General features: G+C 38.3%; 1 protein-coding gene across 4 annotated transcripts in view; it reads right to left on the bottom strand.

Annotated features, from left to right (window-relative positions):
* The window catches only part of LOC139749219 (condensin-2 complex subunit G2-like), a 52,844-nt gene that overhangs the window by 19,967 nt on the left and 12,923 nt on the right, over window positions 1-19,954 (bottom strand). Inside the window, exons 7-17 of one of the 4 annotated variants that reach the window (XM_071662914.1) lie at window positions 19,263-19,445; window positions 18,592-18,765; window positions 17,943-18,074; window positions 16,327-16,478; window positions 12,136-12,259; window positions 11,076-11,256; window positions 10,004-10,153; window positions 6,631-6,690; window positions 2,680-2,888; window positions 1,465-1,581; window positions 106-234 (exon numbers count right to left, since the gene is read on the bottom strand). In XM_071662914.1, coding sequence (XP_071519015.1) covers window positions 106-234; window positions 1,465-1,581; window positions 2,680-2,888; window positions 6,631-6,690; window positions 10,004-10,153; window positions 11,076-11,256; window positions 12,136-12,259; window positions 16,327-16,478; window positions 17,943-18,074; window positions 18,592-18,765; window positions 19,263-19,445 — 1,611 coding nt within the window. The remainder of the gene's footprint in view (window positions 1-105; window positions 235-1,464; window positions 1,582-2,679; window positions 2,889-6,630; window positions 6,691-10,003; window positions 10,154-11,075; window positions 11,257-12,135; window positions 12,260-16,326; window positions 16,479-17,942; window positions 18,075-18,591; window positions 18,766-19,262; window positions 19,446-19,954) is intronic. The other 3 variants (XM_071662915.1, XM_071662916.1, XM_071662917.1) reach the window with 3 other exon arrangements.

The following is a 19,954-nucleotide window of genomic DNA, read 5'->3' as shown; positions in this document are numbered from 1 at the left end:
TACTATGATTTTCATTTTCAAGAAGAGTGAACATAATGTGCAAAATAAACTCCAAGTCAATGATGAAACAATGGTGACATTAATTTCTGCTTTTTCCAATCATACCTTGATACTGGCATCCAAGCCAGACTTAAATCCTCTCTCAAGCCACTCAGAAGCTAATTCGAGGACATCATCTGCACGATTCCAATTACAAAGGGCATTGATGTATGTTGCATGTGAGTCTTCACTGTCCTGAAATGCAAGTGAAATATGCTTATCACTCAAAGCACACAAAAATGAATGACTATGACCCCCTAAGTCCTGCCTTAAAATTAGTATTTACATCTTATCACATCAACACATCTGAGAAAATTAAAGAATCTAATTATCACGTGGATAGGAAGCTATGATTTCAGTGCATTGCACGTGACATCTAGAGACTGAGCATGAATGAATGTGGCCTTTTTTGTCCGGCGCTACCTTACTGAAACTGGGGGCAACAATGCTGTTTCCTGGATTTTTTTTTTTTTTTTTGAAGGCAAGCAAGTTTGAATATGTACATGTATATATATATATATATCTGTGTTATCCTTGGGGATAGGGGAGAAAGAATACTTCCCATGTATTCCCTGTGTGTCGTAGGTGACTAAAAGGGAAGGGAGCGGGGGGCTGGAAATCTTCCCCTCTCATTTTTAGTTTTCCTAAAGAAGGAACAGGGGAGGGGGGGCCAAGTGAGGATATTCCCTCAAAGGCTTAGTCCTCTGTTCTTAACACTACCTTGCTAATGCGGGAAATGGCAAATAGTATGAAAGAAAGATACGTCTGTGTATGTATATGTTGTGTATAGGTGTTTATGTATATATATGAGTGTATGAGTGGATGTTTGTTCTTCATCTGTTTCCTGGTGCCTCCTCGCTGATTGGTAAAAAAAAAAAAAAAAATCCTGTGAACGTGTGTATAGCACATTTCTAGGAATGCTGAGTCACTGGCAAGGACAACAGCATTGATTCCAGATATGTACTGTAGCATGGAAACATGTTCTGGAGAACTAGTAATCCTTGCCCTTTGCCAGCTTACAGGGGTGAGGCTCGGGAATCCATTTCCAGATACTAATTCCCAAAAATTACATGTGAATCTTCTTTAAACCAAATTCAGATGAAATATGCCACTGATTTACATAATATTAGAGCAAGAGGGCATGTAACCTTTGCCTGTAATTCGTATCACTCATCAATAGTATCATATGTACAACTCTAGGAGCAACTCAAAATTTATTACAGTATGCTTTGACTGAATGGTTGGCATGTTTTCAGGTATTTTGGGTCCCTTGGAGGTCTAGCAAAGGTGATTCCAAATTTACAATCATTTGAGAAAATGAGTCAACTTGAACTGAGCCTGAAAGGGCACCTTGGATGAAAGGCAGCTTAGAGTTTTTTTTTAATTTCATTAAATTATTAATCAACCAATTTCAACATTCCACACCTGGTCTGAATGCAGTGCTCTGAGTCGTGACAGGCAATGACCAACCAGTGTGGGCACCAGAGTACGTGGCAGAAAACTAGAGAGGTACAGGAGAGTCTGTGATACTTCATTATTATCCTGAGAACATAAACAGAAAAATTAGCAAAAATGAGACAGGTCATGACCTACAATCCTGTTCTCTAAATATCATACAGCCTAATTTCTAGCCAAGCTAACTGCCAGCTGGGTAATAACTTCCTATGCCATGCAGTTCAGCTAATTCTGGGCAATTTTGGCACCAGCATACATGTTACACACTAACAATACAACAGGGAAACCTCCTATCAACCATCCACACTTAACTTTAATAATCAATGATTTACTTATTTATCTAAAAAAAAAATGATACAAACACTATAGTTGATAAGCTTAGGTCTGAGACAAAACTTGAAAAAGGATGAAATTAAGGTATAAACTGAATGGTTTCAGTCACTTTAGGTTGAGGTACTACCACTGACTGTCAGTCTTCCTTAAGTAAGGGTTTTGCTTACCTTGCATGTCTATCACTCACTGTAAAAGCTTACTTTTCCCTTTTCATACCTGTCTTTTCCACTTTAGAAGGGCAGATTTGGGAACAAAATAATAATACCCTCAATTTCACATATCCATTCTTTAAATGCTATGTATAATTCAATAAAAACAGAATCTACCCTACATAAATAAGCTCCACAGACAACACCATGGTTTCCTGTACTTCATATATGATTCAGCCCACAGTCAGCATGTTCCCTCCCCTCACAATTAATATACCAGATCAATTCCCATTCATTCTAACCAGTGCACATCTATTGCTCTTTACTGAATGTTCAGACCTCAATACCCAAAATCTTCTTTTACTCAGTCTCCTCTTTCTCATCATGCCCCTTTCTCTAACAACTTCTGATACATAGACTCTCTTAGTCAGCCTTCCTCTCACAACTTCTGATACAGATTCTCTTGGTTACTCTTTCTTCATTCATCCACTCCATATGCCCAAGCCATTTCTGTACATCCTGGATGCCCTTCTAAATCAAGACTCCAGCCGCTAATTACTGAAAGTGGAATATCTCATGTACATTAGTTTGTCCAACTAAAATTAGAACAATCATTATGAAAACTTTCATTATCCTGCTGACATGTTCAGGTATTTATCGTAAATGTAAACTTACAATCAGCAGCCTTATTCCATTTTCATACCTTAAATATTTTGAAGAAGAGAGGCATACTTTTTGATATTCTTGTTCTTAAAGCTTCCAGATACTTCATGTTTTGTGGTAGTGCAAGCCTGTGGGCATTGGAAGTCCAAAGGATAACAATGGTGTCCAAAAGTCCACCAACAAGAGCTGGGTTGTCTAAAGGAGAGCTGCCATCATCATCATCTTCAGCTTGCCCATCAGTGCCACTATCTGCATGAAACAATCATAACTCAGAATGCAAAAGGAAATAACAGTGTACTACCATAAGCAAACGGAGAAAATTTTCATAATGTATATGCTTCGTGAGCCAGCACTTCAGTGGCTATCAAGTTGCACTCCTATGACCCAGGTAGCTGTCTTTTCTTTCTGCCTCACTGACATGTGGACTACTGGCATTCTGTCCACAAACATACAATTTCTCCTTGTCACACATAACAACTGACAATACTTAACTATCACAGCACATTCTTCTTAACTCTAGATTTTCCTGTGGTGAACACTATGAGCTAGCCCTGCCTTATGGTAGAAGCAGTAAGATAGAAATAGTAAGTAGGAATATTTTGGCAGGAACATTGGGTAGAAGTAGCTGGAAGGAGCATTAGATAGTAGTAAGTAGGAACACTGTGCTCGAGTTACCCTCTGCCAACGGCCCATTAAGGGTGAGGCATAAAGGCTAAGAAGCGGCACTGGAATTCACTAATTATGGAAACTACTGCTGTGGCCACCCTGCTGAGGGAGTTACAATTGGAACAGGAGTCAGAGATACAGATATATGTGATTATGACAATAATAATAATAATAATATCCTTAGGAAGAAGGGAAGAAGATTACAACCCATGTATATCATGCACGTCATAATAGGACACTAAGAGGAGCAGGAACAGAGGGGCTGAAACACTCTGAAACTTGTATTCTTCCAAAACTGGAACAGAAGAACCAAAAGAGGACCTTTTTCTAAAAATCTTAGACATTGGTGACCATTAATGTAACAGTAAGGAGAAACAGGTGTGATGCTCAATAAGAACCTAGATGTTCTGGTTTGAGAGATAAATTGAATGGGAAAGGGTATATTACTCCAAAAGTGCTCAGGGAGAAAAGTCTGAGGTTAATGTCAAGGTACAAGAGAAGAGCAGGAGTGGCACTTATGATGAAGGAGCTTTGGGACCATATCAAAGAGAAAAGGAAGTGATTTCAAGAATGATGCCAATTAGAAAAAGTTGACTATAAATGATGGGTGCCTAGTGTTTATGCACAAAGTATTAACAGGAGTGAAGAAAAAAGGAGTGTTTTTTGAGAGGTGATGAATAAGTCTTAAGCAATTTTGTTGCAAGGGATCATATCTTAGTACTAATTTAACTTCCTCAACCCACCACTCACTTCCCTTCTCATATGGTCACATCCTATACTTGCGACACACTTCATTCACATATGTATGTTGAGCTACCCTAAATACCTTTTACTTCTCTCCAACTATATTTGTTTCATTTACTCCTCAACTGCAGCCATTTATCATTCTATCTCTCTTGATATCTTTGCACACAGGTATCTCTTCTAAGCTCCTTCACTTTCACACATGTCATTTTCCTAACCACAACAGAGTTTCACAAACCTCCATCAAGAGGTGATCAGGCATCCACCCTTCTAATGCCCTCAGCATGTTCATATTAAAAAACCTCTCTTTTGTGCACCTGTCAATCAGCATGGAATCTAATAATGCCCTTGACCCCCATCCCCACTCAACTATATACACTTGTTTATATATATAAATTTTTCTATCATACTTAGTCAAGGAAACAGATGAGGAATGGCCCAACCCACACACATACACACGTATAAATATATATCATTTTTTTCCAAACCAAGCATTGTGAATCAATTCTTTTTCATCTCACAACTTGACAAGCTTCTATTTTCATACGCACCAGGTATCCCATGATCTAATTAAACCTTGCCAAATCACCCACTCTTACACTCAAATCCTCTGGCACCAAAATCTAATTCTTTGCATCAAAACTGTCAAAATTCTCACTCTTCTCCTCCACCAAAATTATGCCTTTATTATTCACTTTTCTCACTACCTGGCACATCAGCACTAGCAATCACCCACCTATCACATCACAGTCTACTTCAAATCTAAGTGTTTGGAAAAGTGAGTTCTGCAGCTTTGCAAAAACTATGGAGATAGCAAAAGTCTTAGCAGCGGAGCAATAGCTGGTAGGGTTAGAGCAGTCTCCCTCCTTAGGGATGGGCAGCATCATGGCATGATTCCAAAGCAGAAAAGTCTGGAATTTTAGACAGAGGAAAAACAGGTGAGCAGGATCTTGAGGGGTATGCCTCCTGGGTCTCCTAACTTGTCCACTTGAAGCTAGAGAAATTTTTGAAAGATATTGCATAAGGAAAATCTAGGATATGGCAAAGGTTCATTGGAAGGAGATGGGAGTGGGGAATTACATACAAAATAATCAGGATATGAATCAGAGGACAATATGGTACCAAAAGGGGAAATTTTATCTGGAAAGTAAGCTATCAATTGATCAGGTTGGAAGGGAGGTGTAAAGCATGAACTATAAAAGTTACTCACTTTGCTTTTGGTTAAGGAACAGTAAGATTTGTCAGTATAAGGCCTTTCAAATCTCTTTTTAATAGTGACCTACAAGGCATGGGTAAAACATCCCTCATCAAAAGACATATTGGATGACAGGAATAAAGAGAAGGAAAAGTAAGTAAAACTTAATCTGGTCTCTGCAAGTGTTAGCAGACTTTTCTCTCAAATGTCTTAGGAAGAGGGAAAGATGAAAGGAAAACAAAATTCCAAAGCTTTGTTATTAGAGGGAGGGAACTATCACAACAGTATCATGTTTACGCTCTTAATCTTGGTAATACAAATTTTCATCACAAACTACTAAATCTCTAAAAATAATTCTTTTTACTGTTTGGTATACAGTGGTTCAGTTACTTCATAATTATTATTTCACATTCACAATATCTTTAAAATCTGATGATATATATGTAGATATACATTTCATACCGATGGTTCAAGAAAACAATATTTTATTTTATTATACTTTGTCACTGTCTCCCGCGTTTGCGAGGTAGCGCAAGGAAACAGACGAAAGAAATGGCCCAACCCCCCCATACACATGTATATACATACGTCCACACACGCAAATATACATACCTACACAGCTTTCCATGGCTTACCCCAGACGCTTCACATGCCTTGATTCAATCCACTGACAGCACGTCAACCCCGGTATACCACATCGCTCCAATTCACTCTATTCTTTGCCCTCCTTTCACCCTCCTGCATGTTCAGGCCCCGATCACACAAAATCTTTTTCACTGCATCTTTCCACCTCCAATTTGGTCTCCCTCTTCTCCTTGTTCCCTCCACCTCTGACACATATATCCTCTTGGTCAATCTTTCCTCACTCATCCTCTCCATGTGCCCAAACCACTTCAAAACACCCTCTTCTGCTCTCTCAACCACGCTCTTTTTATTTCCACACATCTCTCTTACCCTTATGTTACTCACTCGATCAAACCACCTCACACCACACATTGTCCTCAAACATCTCATTTCCAGCACATCCATCCTCCTGCGCACAACTCTATCCATAGCCCACGCCTCGCAACCATACAACATTGTTGGAACCACTATTCCTTCAAACATACCCATTTTTGCTTTCCGAGATAATGTTCTCGACTTCCACACATTCTTCAAGGCCCCCAGAATTTTCGCCCCCTCCCCCACCCTATGATCCACTTCCGCTTCCATGGTTCCATCCGCTGCCAGATCCACTCCCAGATGTCATCATTAATATTACTTTTCCTTTGGCAAATAAATTTTTTCACTTCTAATCTAATTTACCTTCAATAAAGTACATTTAATTCTTACCTTACCAGTCAAAATTTTGCTCATTTCTCTTCTGTTCACCTACATCATCCTTACCTTTCCCTGGCTCACTGTCCTTAACATTTGTGGCTGCCTGGCTCCTCTGTGTCCCTGGGGCTGCAACACATGCATGTTAGTAACCAGAACTGTACACCCAACTTCATCTTCAAAATATCAACTTTCAAGCCAATGCATTTGCTTCCCTGAGCTGATCTAATGCAACCAGAAGGCAATATGTTAAAGGTGCTCTCAGCTGGTATATGCTAAAATGGTAGAACTTTACTATGATGGGCAATTCTAATCAAGCAGCTTCACTGTTAAGAGTAAAGAGCTTATTTCAAAAGAATGCTGGCTGTGAATTCTAATGCCTGAAAAAAATGAGACAATATCCAGTGGAAAATGTGCGTTTCAAATCCCTATTATTTAGCATTGTAAGTCAAGATGATTTCAATCCATGCAATCCTATTATTAATAACTTTTATCACTGTAGAGTACAAGACAAGGAAAAATGTTGGTGCAAGAAGCAAAGTCAAATTCGTCTATGTTAGGGAAAGATTTGTTATCAGTGGGTGAAGCAATCTGACCTCAAATCAAATTAAAAAGAGGAATTATTACTTAATCACCTTTATGCTATATTTATAAAGTACATCCATTTAAAGCTAAGCAGTATCACACAAAGGGAAGATCTTTCTTGGAGAAGGGGATTCCTGACAATACAAGTAAATTCCATTACTCAAAACTTATATGACAAATACAGATTCATCATATCATTATATTACTAAGTAAATTGTCAAAAATTCTTGATTTTACCAATGAAATGATAAATCACACCACATTACAAAAACAAACTCTAGTAGAAAGACAAAAGTGTTCGTTGGGCAGGGGCAATAACAATGATTGAGCAACTACTAAGGTGTTCACACTTAATACACTAAAGTTTCACTTGTTAATATGTTTTACAGTGCAAATAACAAATACATTATACTTAGGTTTTATTACATATTCAGTCTATTTGAATTACTTAGTACATACTTATTCAAAAAACAGAGCTTATGGATGATCAAAGACAATAGTACAACACATGCTGAAGTGTGATTGCCTTGGTGGACAGTAAAGGAACAAATTACGCTTTTGCTTTCTGCAATATAAGGAACACTGGACACACCAGTAAAGGGCTCTCATTGAGGGCAACAGAAAAAATCATATGTTTGGTTAATGCCCATGTGACCACCTACAAAAGCTTAGCTCAAGGAGTACAACCAAAAGATTGAATAAGGTACCGTAGATGATCTGATGAAGCAATAAAAACTATCATCCATACCCAGAGCACTAAAGATAACCAAACAACCAATTAGGATATTTACAAGTGAAGAAAAAAATTACTGGAAAACATAAAACAAAGTAATTGAGAGTTTGACCTGCTATCTACATTCATTGGCAATGGAACTGTCTAATTACCTACTAGTACATAACGGAGAGAGATTTCTACACTTATGGGGGACATTTCTGTGACCAAGGTTGAGCTGAAGGTTGAAGTTCAACTTCTGACGACAAAGGACCAATGATGGTAGATAATATGACCTCTAAGTGTCTGCCATGCCATGCTAGGTCTTATGCCAGTAAATTTTTTAAATGCTAGGAAATGAGGTTCTACATTAAAACTCTTCATAAATGGCATAGCTCTATTTTACAATGGTCAATTCATCATGAGCTAGAAAACAAATGCTATAAAATATATTGCGTATCTGGTTTAGAGCCATCAAGTTTTTGACAAAAGTTAAGCTGAAGGCTACAGTGTTGTGAGTACCAAAGACAGACACACAGACATCAACAACTGACACGAGTGATTCTGAAGTATCTTGCCATGCTCTGCAAGTGACACAATAAACAATGTGAGCTAACAATCAATTCACAGGAGGAACTGAACCACTTTAACTTGTGGTATATTTCCATTTCTACATTATGTGATATCTAATACACCCTGACGGGGCTGAGATCCTGCCTTACCTTCTGGCTCAGAAATAGATAGTTTCAGAAACTAAAGCATGTGTTTGATGGAACATGAAATTACAGGAAATGCTATGTGAATAAATGTAGAATAATTGCAACAAATTAAGAAAAAATATGTGGGGGATAAAAACACCTAGAATTCACCTCCAGCAAAGATTGTAAAGGAGCCAAAGTATGTATGAACTTAAAAGGGGTTACGTTTATCAGCGGCAGAAGGCAAATGAATTCATCACATCATTGTAATACTCTCTAAATGATTAGGGCAAGAAAGCAACTTACAGCCAAGGCAATTAAAATTATCTGGTTTACAACAGACCACCAATGAGGACACCAACAAAGACACACTCAAGAATCCCTGATCCAAAATGCTTGGTACCAAAAGGTCTTTGGAAAATCAATAGTTTCAGAAATTTATCTTGAGAATATGTACGTATCTATTCCAGAACTTAATGTGATAAACTCACAATTGTTTGCAATCAAGTTTATTTCAACATTCTCCTAAACTTAAGACTTATGTTCACAAATCAATTTTTCAGCATTATTGTGGCATGCAAAAGGTGTAAGGTGGGCAGATTAGAAAGACTAGGGAATGGTGGAATGAAGAGTTGCTAATGAAAGAGGAGAGAGGCATTTCAGCAGTACTTACATGGAAGAACTGCAAAAGCATGGTGGATGTACAAGAGAAAACAGGTCAAGAGGCAGGGGCAGGGGTTGAAAAAGAGGGTACAAGAGAGTCGGGGTGAGCGAATATCAGTAAACTTTAGGTATAATACAATGTTTTGGAAGGAGATTAATAATGAGCAAGAGAATAAAATAATGGAAACATTGGTAAAGGGGGAAAAGGGGAAGCAGCAACAGGTAATGATGAAGTGAGGAGAAGATGGAGTACTTTGAGGGACTGTTGAATGTGTTTGATGGGAAAGCAATAGGTGGCTAATTTATTTTTCTTGACTGTCGTTATGAAAGGGGTGATCTAATTTCCCCAGAGATAATCCAAAGGCAAGACTGGAGGCAATCAATGTGCTGGATTGATGAGTGACAGCAAGATCAAAACAAACAATAGTACCATTTGGTGGCCAGCTATCTTCGACAGTTTGAAATGTATATCTTTGATGAGTGATGGAAGTTTTGAATGCACAAAATGTTTTGGAATGTCAATAATTTCTTAATAATCAATTTTTGGATTTGTGATACTTGAGTGTAAAAAGAATATGACTGATAGGATTCTTTATATATTTTTTCACTACAATAGCACTGAAGCCTTTGTAAGCAGACTGAAAATACATGCCAGTAAAAAACAGCATTTCCCTTATCAAAGCAAAGCTTTAAATCCAATGTAAGGTATAAACAAAATCTAATTCTACATTAGTAAAACTACAGCATTCCATTGAGGTTACATTTTCGATGAATCTAAACTCACCCACACCTGCATTCTCTTTATCATCCACAGGCACACCAGAGCCATGGCCAACTCTAAATGGGCCCCTGCGCAGGGTAGATCCCTTATTGCTAGCTTGGCCATCTATAACAGGTTGACCTTCTGGGCTGGCAATGTCACTGATCTCAGGCTCTGTAAAGATTACAGCTCAATGTACATACATCTTTACCATCAAAGCTGCACTAAAGTTGTACTAATGTAATGGGTGACTTAGTGAATCATGGAACACCAAGGTAGTCTGAACGCACTGTGAGAACACATAGGTAATGACAATAAAGTATGTGAAAGCAATGGGTACAAACATGTGCAAAGGAAGGCTAAAGGTGGAAGGCTAGAGTAACGACATTCAAGAGTTTGATCAATGTATTCATGGAGAAGCCTGAAGCATTTCATGAGAACATCATCTTTCATTAGGCACAATTATGTAAAAGTAAATGACACAGAATAAGAAATAAAACATAAAGACTCTAGTAAAACTAAAGTTGAAAAGAGTGAAAGCAATGAATGTATTTTTAGCCAGAATGTCAAAAATGATAAAACCATAAATAATGCAGAAGGGGGAACTATCCATTCAGGCCATCAGCTGCAAATCAACATGTGATTAATCAGATGTGGCATTACCATGAAAAATAAAAATCACCTTCTAAATTAGAGGCATCCCAACAAAGTACCAAGAACCTTTCGTGGGAATTAATTTTGTAAAGCTATGGTCTTTAAACCCAGTCCCACAAGCTTATGGGACAGTGATGCCTAATTCCTACTTTGCTGCCCATGTTTAACTGGAAATATTTCTTATAACAGACATTGGAAGGAAATAGCTTAAGTCTTCAGATGTAGCATTAGTTGTCATGACAAGTTATATCAACATTTTGTTTATGACATGCAGTGACAAATCATGACACATCTAATCAAAACCATTCCTACATCCTTACTTTGCCCTTCCAATCTGGTTTTCAGTCTACTCCTAGAATCAATTCTTTTTTTCACATGAGTTCAAAGTATTGAATTCTCCCTTTTTGTATACTAACTACTGACAAAATGGAAATTCTCCCACCTTCATCAAAAGAAGACTCCTGAGCCTTTTGAGCTAGAGCATAGTTCCGAAGACAACGCCATATCAGTAACATAAAGTGGACAGTGCTTGGGAGATCCAACTTTCGACTAGCATACTGGTAAAACCGACGTGCAGCTGCACGATTTTCTTCCAACAAAGTCAGTGATCGATGTAAAAGGTCCTGCAATAACACGTAAAAGCATACTTTAAACAAAGTGAAGATGCATCTAAACAAAGCACAATTTTGTTACAAAATTATAACTGATATACATAAACACAGCACTTTCACATCATTTTGAAATACCTTATACCAGTTATCTATTCATTATGCCATCATAAGATTTTCAAATTCATGTTTTGGGTCAGTTCAAGTAATGAGTTTGAAAACCCAAAAACAGACACATGACCATGGCATAAGTCCAGTTAGCTTAATCAATAAGAGTGGGTGAAACTAAAGGCTGTCAGAGAACAAAGTCAAGGCCATATGCTGACTGACAGCAAAATATATTTCTAAATTACTTTCATATCAGCCAAACACGATTATCTAGCACAAGAATTCAGTAAATACTCAGGCTGGCCAAATTCATGCATGGTTAGAGTTCCTCAAGATGAAATGAAATGTCTTTTTCCTCTCTCTAACAAATCTTTCCTATAACTACAAACTATATACATTGTAGTACCAATAAGAAGCATGCTTACTGACAGTAAGATATATTTCCAAATTACTTTCATATCAGCCAAACACAATGGATAAAGTTCCACAAGATGAAATGGAATGTTTTTCCTTTCTCCAACCAATCTTTCCTATATCTACAGCTCTACAAACTATACATCTCCTGAAAAATTATGCTATTCTCCTTTTACTGATCTGCTTCTGTATGCTTTTTCTTAGATATATGTTTACCACTGAAATGAATCATAAATCATTGCATTTATATCTCTGCACTTCACCCTAGCATAATTGGAAGAAAATACTAGGAATACTATGTCAATTTCAAGATAAAGCCAGTTCTATTCCAAAGCATAATCTCAAAACAGAAGAATCAGTCTGTATACAAACCTGGTCCTCATGGTGGACAGGATGAAAGGAGTTAAGCAAGAGCTGAGTGAGCAATTTGCACACCACTGGTTTGTCATCTTCCAGGCGGTGCAAGAGATGATGCACTGGTACTATTTCCCAGTATCTGTAGTACCAATAGATATTAAGTAAGCTTTCCCATTAGGCATACCTCTTTTTGGTATATCAATACACATTATTCCATATTATTATCATCATACTTGATTGCTGTTTCCTGTGTCAGCATGGTAGCATCAGGAAACAGATGAAGACCCATTCACTCATATACATACATATATGCACATACCCATACATATCTACATACATATACATTTATACACATGTACATATTCATACTTGCTTGCCTTCATCCATTCCCAGCGAATCCCTTTACCACAGGAAACAGCACTGCCACCTCCTGTGTTATAAAAGTAGTGGAAAAAAAAAATCACACGTCTCTAGCTGTCATGTGTAATGCATCAAAACCACAGCTCCCTATCCACATCCAGGCCCCACAGACCTTTCCATGGTTTAGCCCAGGCATTTCACTTGCCTTAGTTCAATCCACTGACTTCCTTAAATATATTCTAATGCCAAACAATGCATATCAAATCCAAAGTTTTGGTGCGAGTAAGGAATGTCTCCTATGGCAAGAGTATAATTTTTTTTTGACAGGAACAAACAGCAAAATACAAACATATACCTCAAACACATAATCATTATCCATGTTCTGAAACTGCCTAACATGATTTCTGCCCTGATTTTACCTGAGAAGTAGATGTCTGATGAGAATGATGACCAAAGGGGAGAAGAGAGAAGTGAGTGAAATATGAGTCTCAGGTGATGAAGATGTGTTGATGTTTTTCCCAGTGATGGAAATGGGGAGGTTGAGGGTTACAGATGGGGAAGAGGAAGGTTAATAAGAGTTGAAGGAAATGGAGAGGTGAATGGATGATGAATGAAGGAGAATTATCTTAGGAAGTGAATGTGCTGAGAAGGCAAGCTAGTGGGATAACCAATCATTACTTGGTGGTGGCAAGGGTGAATCTATATATAGAGTCTTTAGAAAAAGAGGAAATGACATGGGTGGGAAGAGGGTAGTGAAGGTGAGTGAGTTAGGAAAAGAGAATTGTGTTAAGATTTCACAAGAGATTAAATGAACAAAAGGTAGGAGTAAATGATGTTAGGAAAGTGGATTTGGAATGGAAGGTATCAAAGGAAGCACTGCTTACATGTGCAAGAGAAGTGTATGATATGTGGATGGTGGAGGTGTGCACATGAGAAAGGGTAGTGAGATGAAGTTGCTAGTCAAAGAAACAAAAGAGGTGCATGGGCATTATTTTCAGAAGAGTGCAAGAGGAGAGATGTTCAAGAGAAAGCAGCAACAGATCAAGAGGAAGGAGAAGGCTAGCAGAGATACTGCGTAAATGAGAGTTGAGGCAAGTGAGCATCAGTAAACTTTAGGGGAAAAATGTTATGGAAGGAGGTAAACTAGAAAAACATGAGAACAAATGGGGATGTGACACCAAGTAAAGATGAGGTGAAAAGATGGAGTATTTTGAGGGGGTGTTGAATTTGTTAAATGATAATGTGGCAGTTATGGGGTGTTCTGGGGATGGAGGCATGCAGTGAGACAATCATGGCAAGAGCTTCCCTACCAACATGCCTCCTCTTAACTACACAGCAGATATATGTGTAACTTCTCAGACAAGTTATACATTTACATAATCATGATTACATGCTGTACTTACTGTCAGTTAATATATGAAAATCATATTTTCTTAAAACAAACCTGGTGCAGTAAAAAGGCTTAATCTAAAGGTGGAGGGGGCATAAAAGGTGAATAAGATGATGTTTGGAGATGAAACAATTCTAGTTGCATACTTGCACGAGAAAACTCTTGAAGCCGAGGATATAATTCAAATGTGTGTGTGAAACGAGGAAGTTGAGAGTTAACATGAATACAATATAATGAGTTATAGCACAGATAAGATGAGAGAAGGAGGACCTGGAAGGAGTTGACAGCTTTAGGTACCTAGAAGCAGATGGAACCATGGTGGCTTAAGTATGTCATAAGTTGCAAGAGGGGGGTTACAGTTCTGGATGCATTAAGGAGTATGTAAGATGAGATAAACATCTGGTATGGCAAAAATGAGTATGTTTAAAGGTAAAGTAGTCCCAAAAGGGTTGTATGGCTTTGCTAATCTCAGGCCCTAAGCTCTTAAGAAATGAAATAGATGATGTTTTGGAAATAAAATACCAGAAGAGAAAATTTTAAGTGAAGTGAGCTTGCTGTGTAAGGAATAAGTGTTAAAGAAAAGTGTGATAGTAAGTAAAGTTTGACAGAGACAATTAGCCAGAGGATGTTAAAATTATTCGGACTCATTGAGAGGATGAGCAAAGAAAGACTTAAGAGGATCTATAGATCAGGGGTACGAGGATGGGAGAGGGAGACATCAAGAATGAAGGGAACTTTGGGGCATCAAGGCCTAAACATCTGGGAGGGTAAGACATGCATGAGATAGAATGACCTAAACTCATTTGGTATATGAAAATCTCTCTCTCAGCTGAACCATATCACATGTCAAGGTAAACCAATGAATAGTCCACAGGACTAGGCTGTGGAGGGTAAGTTCTGGTTTCAGTACTTATGCATGAAAACCAGAGTGTGGATGCATGTGAGGGCATTATTCATTTGTTCCTGATATTTCCACGTTAGGGCAGAAGCATCTGGGTATAGAAAAAAAATTACTGGTTTATACTTGATTAAGAAGCTTCCTCCTCTAAACAGTCCTTATTCACTAGAAATGATAATACTTCATTAGCATGACAAGTACATATTTTTTCCCCCATAAACATTTCAGCACTTCCTGCATTAGCAAGGTAGTGTTCCAAAACAGATACCTGAGCCTTAGAGGAAAACTCCTCACTTGGCCCCCTACTTTGCTCTTTCTTTAAGAAAAGTAAAACTGGAGGGGAGGATTTCCAGTTCACCACTCATGGCCCTTTTAGTCACCTTCTCCAATATGCAGGGAATACATGGGAAGTATTCTTTCTCCCTTATCCCATGGGATAATGTACATATGGTATGTGTACATAATCTTCATGAAGGAATCAGTAGCTCAACAGTCAAGTTCTTTCTACATCTCATATAAACCTTAAACTTGGACAGGATATCTCAGTGGGGTATGCAAAATCTTGTTAAGTTAATGCCTGAAGACCCAGTTTCTACCCATCTCTAACAAAAACTCCTCAACTCCCATCTTTCCTTTGACAGTTCTGTAATTCCACCTCTTAACTCAATGAACATACTTGGCATTACTGTTACATCCACTTTTTCTTATATATCCCACATTACAGGAATAGCTAAATCTGCCTCTAAGAAACTGGGTATCCTATTTAGATGTCAAAACTACTCTTCCGAACAGTTGCTCCGTTTGTACTAAGGACTGATTCATCCCTGTACGGTGTAATGCTCACACATTTCAGTTGGTTGTAGCTCTGCATCCTTACTTTGGCAGAGTAGAAAGCAATCTGCCTTATAAACTGCCCCAAGTTACCCTCCAAACTTGACCCGCAATGTTGGTTCACTTTCCCTCTTCTGTAGGCATTTCTTTGGTTTTTGCTCCTGAGAGCTGGTTGCTTGTGTATCCATACCACTAGCTAGACCATGCAATACTCGGCAAGCTGCTGCATCATGATTGTTGTGAGACCATCAGCAACTAAAGGTTGGGCCATTTTGATACCTGCTTCTTTCCCTACACGTCGAAGCTCTGGAACTCTACTTTCTCAGGTCTTTCCCAATAACTATGATCTAGCAAATTTCAAGACAGGTTTTTCATTTTTTCAAAAATTTGTAAGTACTTTCCCTTGTTTTCTCTTTTCTTTTTCATGGTTCTCTACATATCTAAATTAAGGGCTGGCCTTGATGTGGACTTTAATCCGTCAATGGAGCCTTAAAAAAAAAAAAAAAGGCCTATCTAAGCCAAAAAGCTGGCACAGCACTAAAAACTATAAATTCACCAGCATATCAGACATAGGCATATCAAAATCAACAACACATGTTGCTATCATAAACATACAAACTTCATAGTCACCTACAATGAACTCCACATACAGTAAAATAACGGTTCTCAAGTCAAGACAGTCTAAATGAGAGAATAAAAAGCTGTGTGTAATCAGGTCAAAACCTACCTGCTAACTTTTGATGATTTCACCTTCAACAACAATTTCACAAAAGCAATTCGAACATTAACACTCATGTCATCAAAAGCATCTCCTTGACGTGGCAACACTTCCGTGAGGAATGGTATAGCATCTCTGCAGTCCACTAACACTGTTAAACCCTGATGGAAAGAGAAAAATTATATTTTTTCTTTCTCTCATAGTTGTTCTCCATTTCCTGCATGAGCAAGGTAGCACCAGGAACAGATAAGAAAAGGCCTCATTTGCTTTCATTCATTCTCTAGCTGTCAAGTGTAATACAGTCAGGAGTAAAAAACACTCCACTTACTCCAAGTTCTCATTCATTCTTACACTCCACTGAACCTGTTTTGTTGCAGTTATGAATTCTTTTTTCCATAAATATTCACCACTTTCTACATTTGCAAGGGAGCACCAAGATCAGATGAAGAAATGGCCTCATTCACTCAAATCCACTCTGTAGCTATCATATAAAGCACTGTAACCAATCCCTGTTCCTTCTCAGGTAAAGTGAAACAGGAGGGGAGCATTTCCAGTCCACTGCTCCCATCCCTCTTATTCACCTTCTACAACACAAGTAGAACATGGGCAGTATTCTTTCTTCCCAATTCTCAGGGATAATAATGATAACAAATATGGGATAGGGGAGAAAGAATACTTCCCACGTATTCCCTGCGTGTCGTAGAAGGCGACTAAAAGGGGAGGGAGCGGGAGGCTGGAAATCCTCCCCTCTCTTTTTTTTTCCAAAAGAAGAAACAGGGAAGGAGGCCAGGTGAGGATATTCCCTCAAAGGCCCAGTCCTCATCCTCTGTTCTTAACGCTACCTCGCTAATGCGGGAAATGGCGATTAGTATAAAAAAAAAAAAAAAAAAAAAATATGATAATCATTTTCCATGAATATTCACCCTTTCCTGTATTAGCGAGGTAGCTTCAAGAGCAGATGAATGAGCATTAGAAGGAAAAATCCTCAATTGGTTCCCATCTCTGTTCCTTCTTTTGGAAAAGTAAAAGCTCCCACCACTTTTACTCGTCTTCTACAACATGCAGGAAATAAGTAGGAAGAATTCTTTCTCCCCTAACTCCCAGGAGAAATTTTTTTTTTCTTTTTTTTTTGCTTTGTCGCTGTCTCCCGCGTTTGCGAGGTAGTGCAAGGAAACAGACGAAAGAAATGGCCCAACCCACCCCCATACACATGTATATACATACGTCCACACACGCAAATATACATACCTACACAGCTTTCCATGGTTTACCCCAGACGCTTCACATGCCTTGATTCAATCCACTGACAGCACGTCAACCCCGGTATACCACATCACTCCAATTCACTCTATTCCTTGCCCTCCTTTCACCCTCCTGCATGTTCAGGCCCCGATCACACAAAATCTTTTTCACTCCATCTTTCCACCTCCAATTTGGTCTCCCTCTTCTCCTCGTTCCCTCCACCTCCGACACATATATCCTCTTGGTCAATCTTTCCTCACTCATTCTCTCCATGTGACCAAACCATTTCAAAACACCCTCTTCTGCTCTCTCAAGGAGAAATAACAATATATAATAATAATAATAATAATAATAATAAAAATAATGCTATGAAAAGCACTAACCTTAATGACTTGGGTACGAACTTCAGCTGATGAAGCATCATAGAGCAGATCTGACAGCAGTTTTTGAAAAATTATTTTTATGATCCTTGATGGAATCATAAGCCAGAATTCTGACAGAATCGTAAATACACCCTGCAAATGAGATTTAAATACAAGATATTAATGATCTTCAATAATGTACAGGAAAGTCCTCGTGATCTTAGTAATTTTGGTTTTTCAAATTTATCCACAGTTTCCTGCATTTGTGAGGTATCATCAAGAGGAGATTTAGTGTACATATGTGGCATGTTGTAGAGAGAAAAAGATGTAAGGTGTGGTGCAACAAAGGGAGTTCAACGAAATACCATGGTGTGGATTTGGTTACTTGGAAAGGATGCATGATGATTAGACTGATAAAGAAAGTGAAGGATACTGAAGCATAGACCTAAGAAGGTGTAAGGAAGATGAAGCATGCAACATATTAGGAAACTCCAAGACTTTTCTGCCAATGCTAACACATCTTAAGGGAATTCTCAGATAAACAAGGCATCATATATATAAAAAAACATATATGCAAACACAGTATTGCATTCAAAGAAGAGAGAAATTCACAAAAAGTTATGAATGATATGGGTTAATGTAAAACTCCTTCATCAAAGGTGTTACTTACTTTAATAGCGGCGATGCGAACAAGATGGCAAGGATCCAAGAGCAAAGTGATAATTTCCTGATACTGTCTTTCAAGTAGGTTGTTTCGCTCCTCCTGATTAAGGCTGCTGTCTGTCAATGGAAAAGCATCGGACAGAAGCCCAGTGGCATTCATGCGTACCAGACCATTGGCAGCCTGCAGAAAATATTGAGAAAAATAAAGACGAGAAGAAATGATCGGTTAACCTCCTATGCTTCCTGGGAAAGCTAGAAGACTTTTGAGGCAAAACATGAAACTACAAAGTCAAAGATCTAAATTGGAAGCCATACAACAACCAAGAGAAAGAAGGGCTGCTTTACTATGTAACTTCTGACTGGAGCTTCTCCATCAGCTTGATTCTTTCTAAGGATCATAAATTCACTTACCAGTCATCTGAAAAGGTTGCAATCAGCTTGTTTTGGTATAGTCTTCTGTTTCATGGCTGTTTATCCTGTCATTCCTATGAACTGCAAGACTTAAGTCTACAAACTATACTCTGTCCAGAAGAGCTTCATCAGAAAAAATTAACAATCCTTTTTATCTCCTCCAACAGTGCATACATGTGGAGTTAAACCAAAACAATCTAATACCTAATATAATAAATTCATCAATCTAGATGCAATGCATATTAAAAAAAATAATAACTTTCTCACCTTTAGGGATCGCCAAAGAAATGGATCATAAAGGGTGAAGATGGTGGTGGCTACTACATGATGTCTCTTGTGGCGATGAATGTGATGGAGAAGGTGGTGGAGATTGGCTGAAAGTCGCCCTGACATTGGATCCACATGGATAGCAGCATACATTAGATCCTGAATACAATCCTCCTCCAAAGCCTGAAAATTGCATTATTCATAATCTTTTTTACCTGTATGCAAGGATCATAGTATTTTCTCTAAAAGATAAAAATTTTCCTTTTAGGAGAACAATGGTAGGTGCACGGCAATCTTATCCAGGAAAAATGGGTGACCTTGCTGTTTTGCCAAACTAGGGGCTTTCTGCAAATGATTTAAACAAAAGGTGCAGGTATGTGCTTGACCCATTCCTTTTAAATAGGAACTGGTTTACAATAACAGGAAGTATATGAAAAAAGATATCATGGGTTTCTTTAAGACACTTCCTCATGTAGAATATCTGTAACATATTTTACAATAAAGCCTGCTGTGGTTCTATACATCCCTCCAGACCAGGGAGGTATAGAACCGGTACTACCAACCTGGGGATTGGGAGAGTCAGTGACAGCTGCATAGTGAGCCAGCACCCCAATGGTTGTCAAGCTGCACTCCTTTAACATAGATAGCTGCTTCTTATTCCTACCATACCCACACATGGACTGCTGGCATTC

The sequence above is a fragment of the Panulirus ornatus genome, chromosome 6, assembly GCF_036320965.1.
Source record: "Panulirus ornatus isolate Po-2019 chromosome 6, ASM3632096v1, whole genome shotgun sequence".
NCBI lineage: Eukaryota > Metazoa > Arthropoda > Malacostraca > Decapoda > Palinuridae > Panulirus > Panulirus ornatus.
The sequence above is the reverse complement of the archived record's forward strand: the minus strand, read 5'-3'. Positions and strand labels throughout refer to the sequence as shown.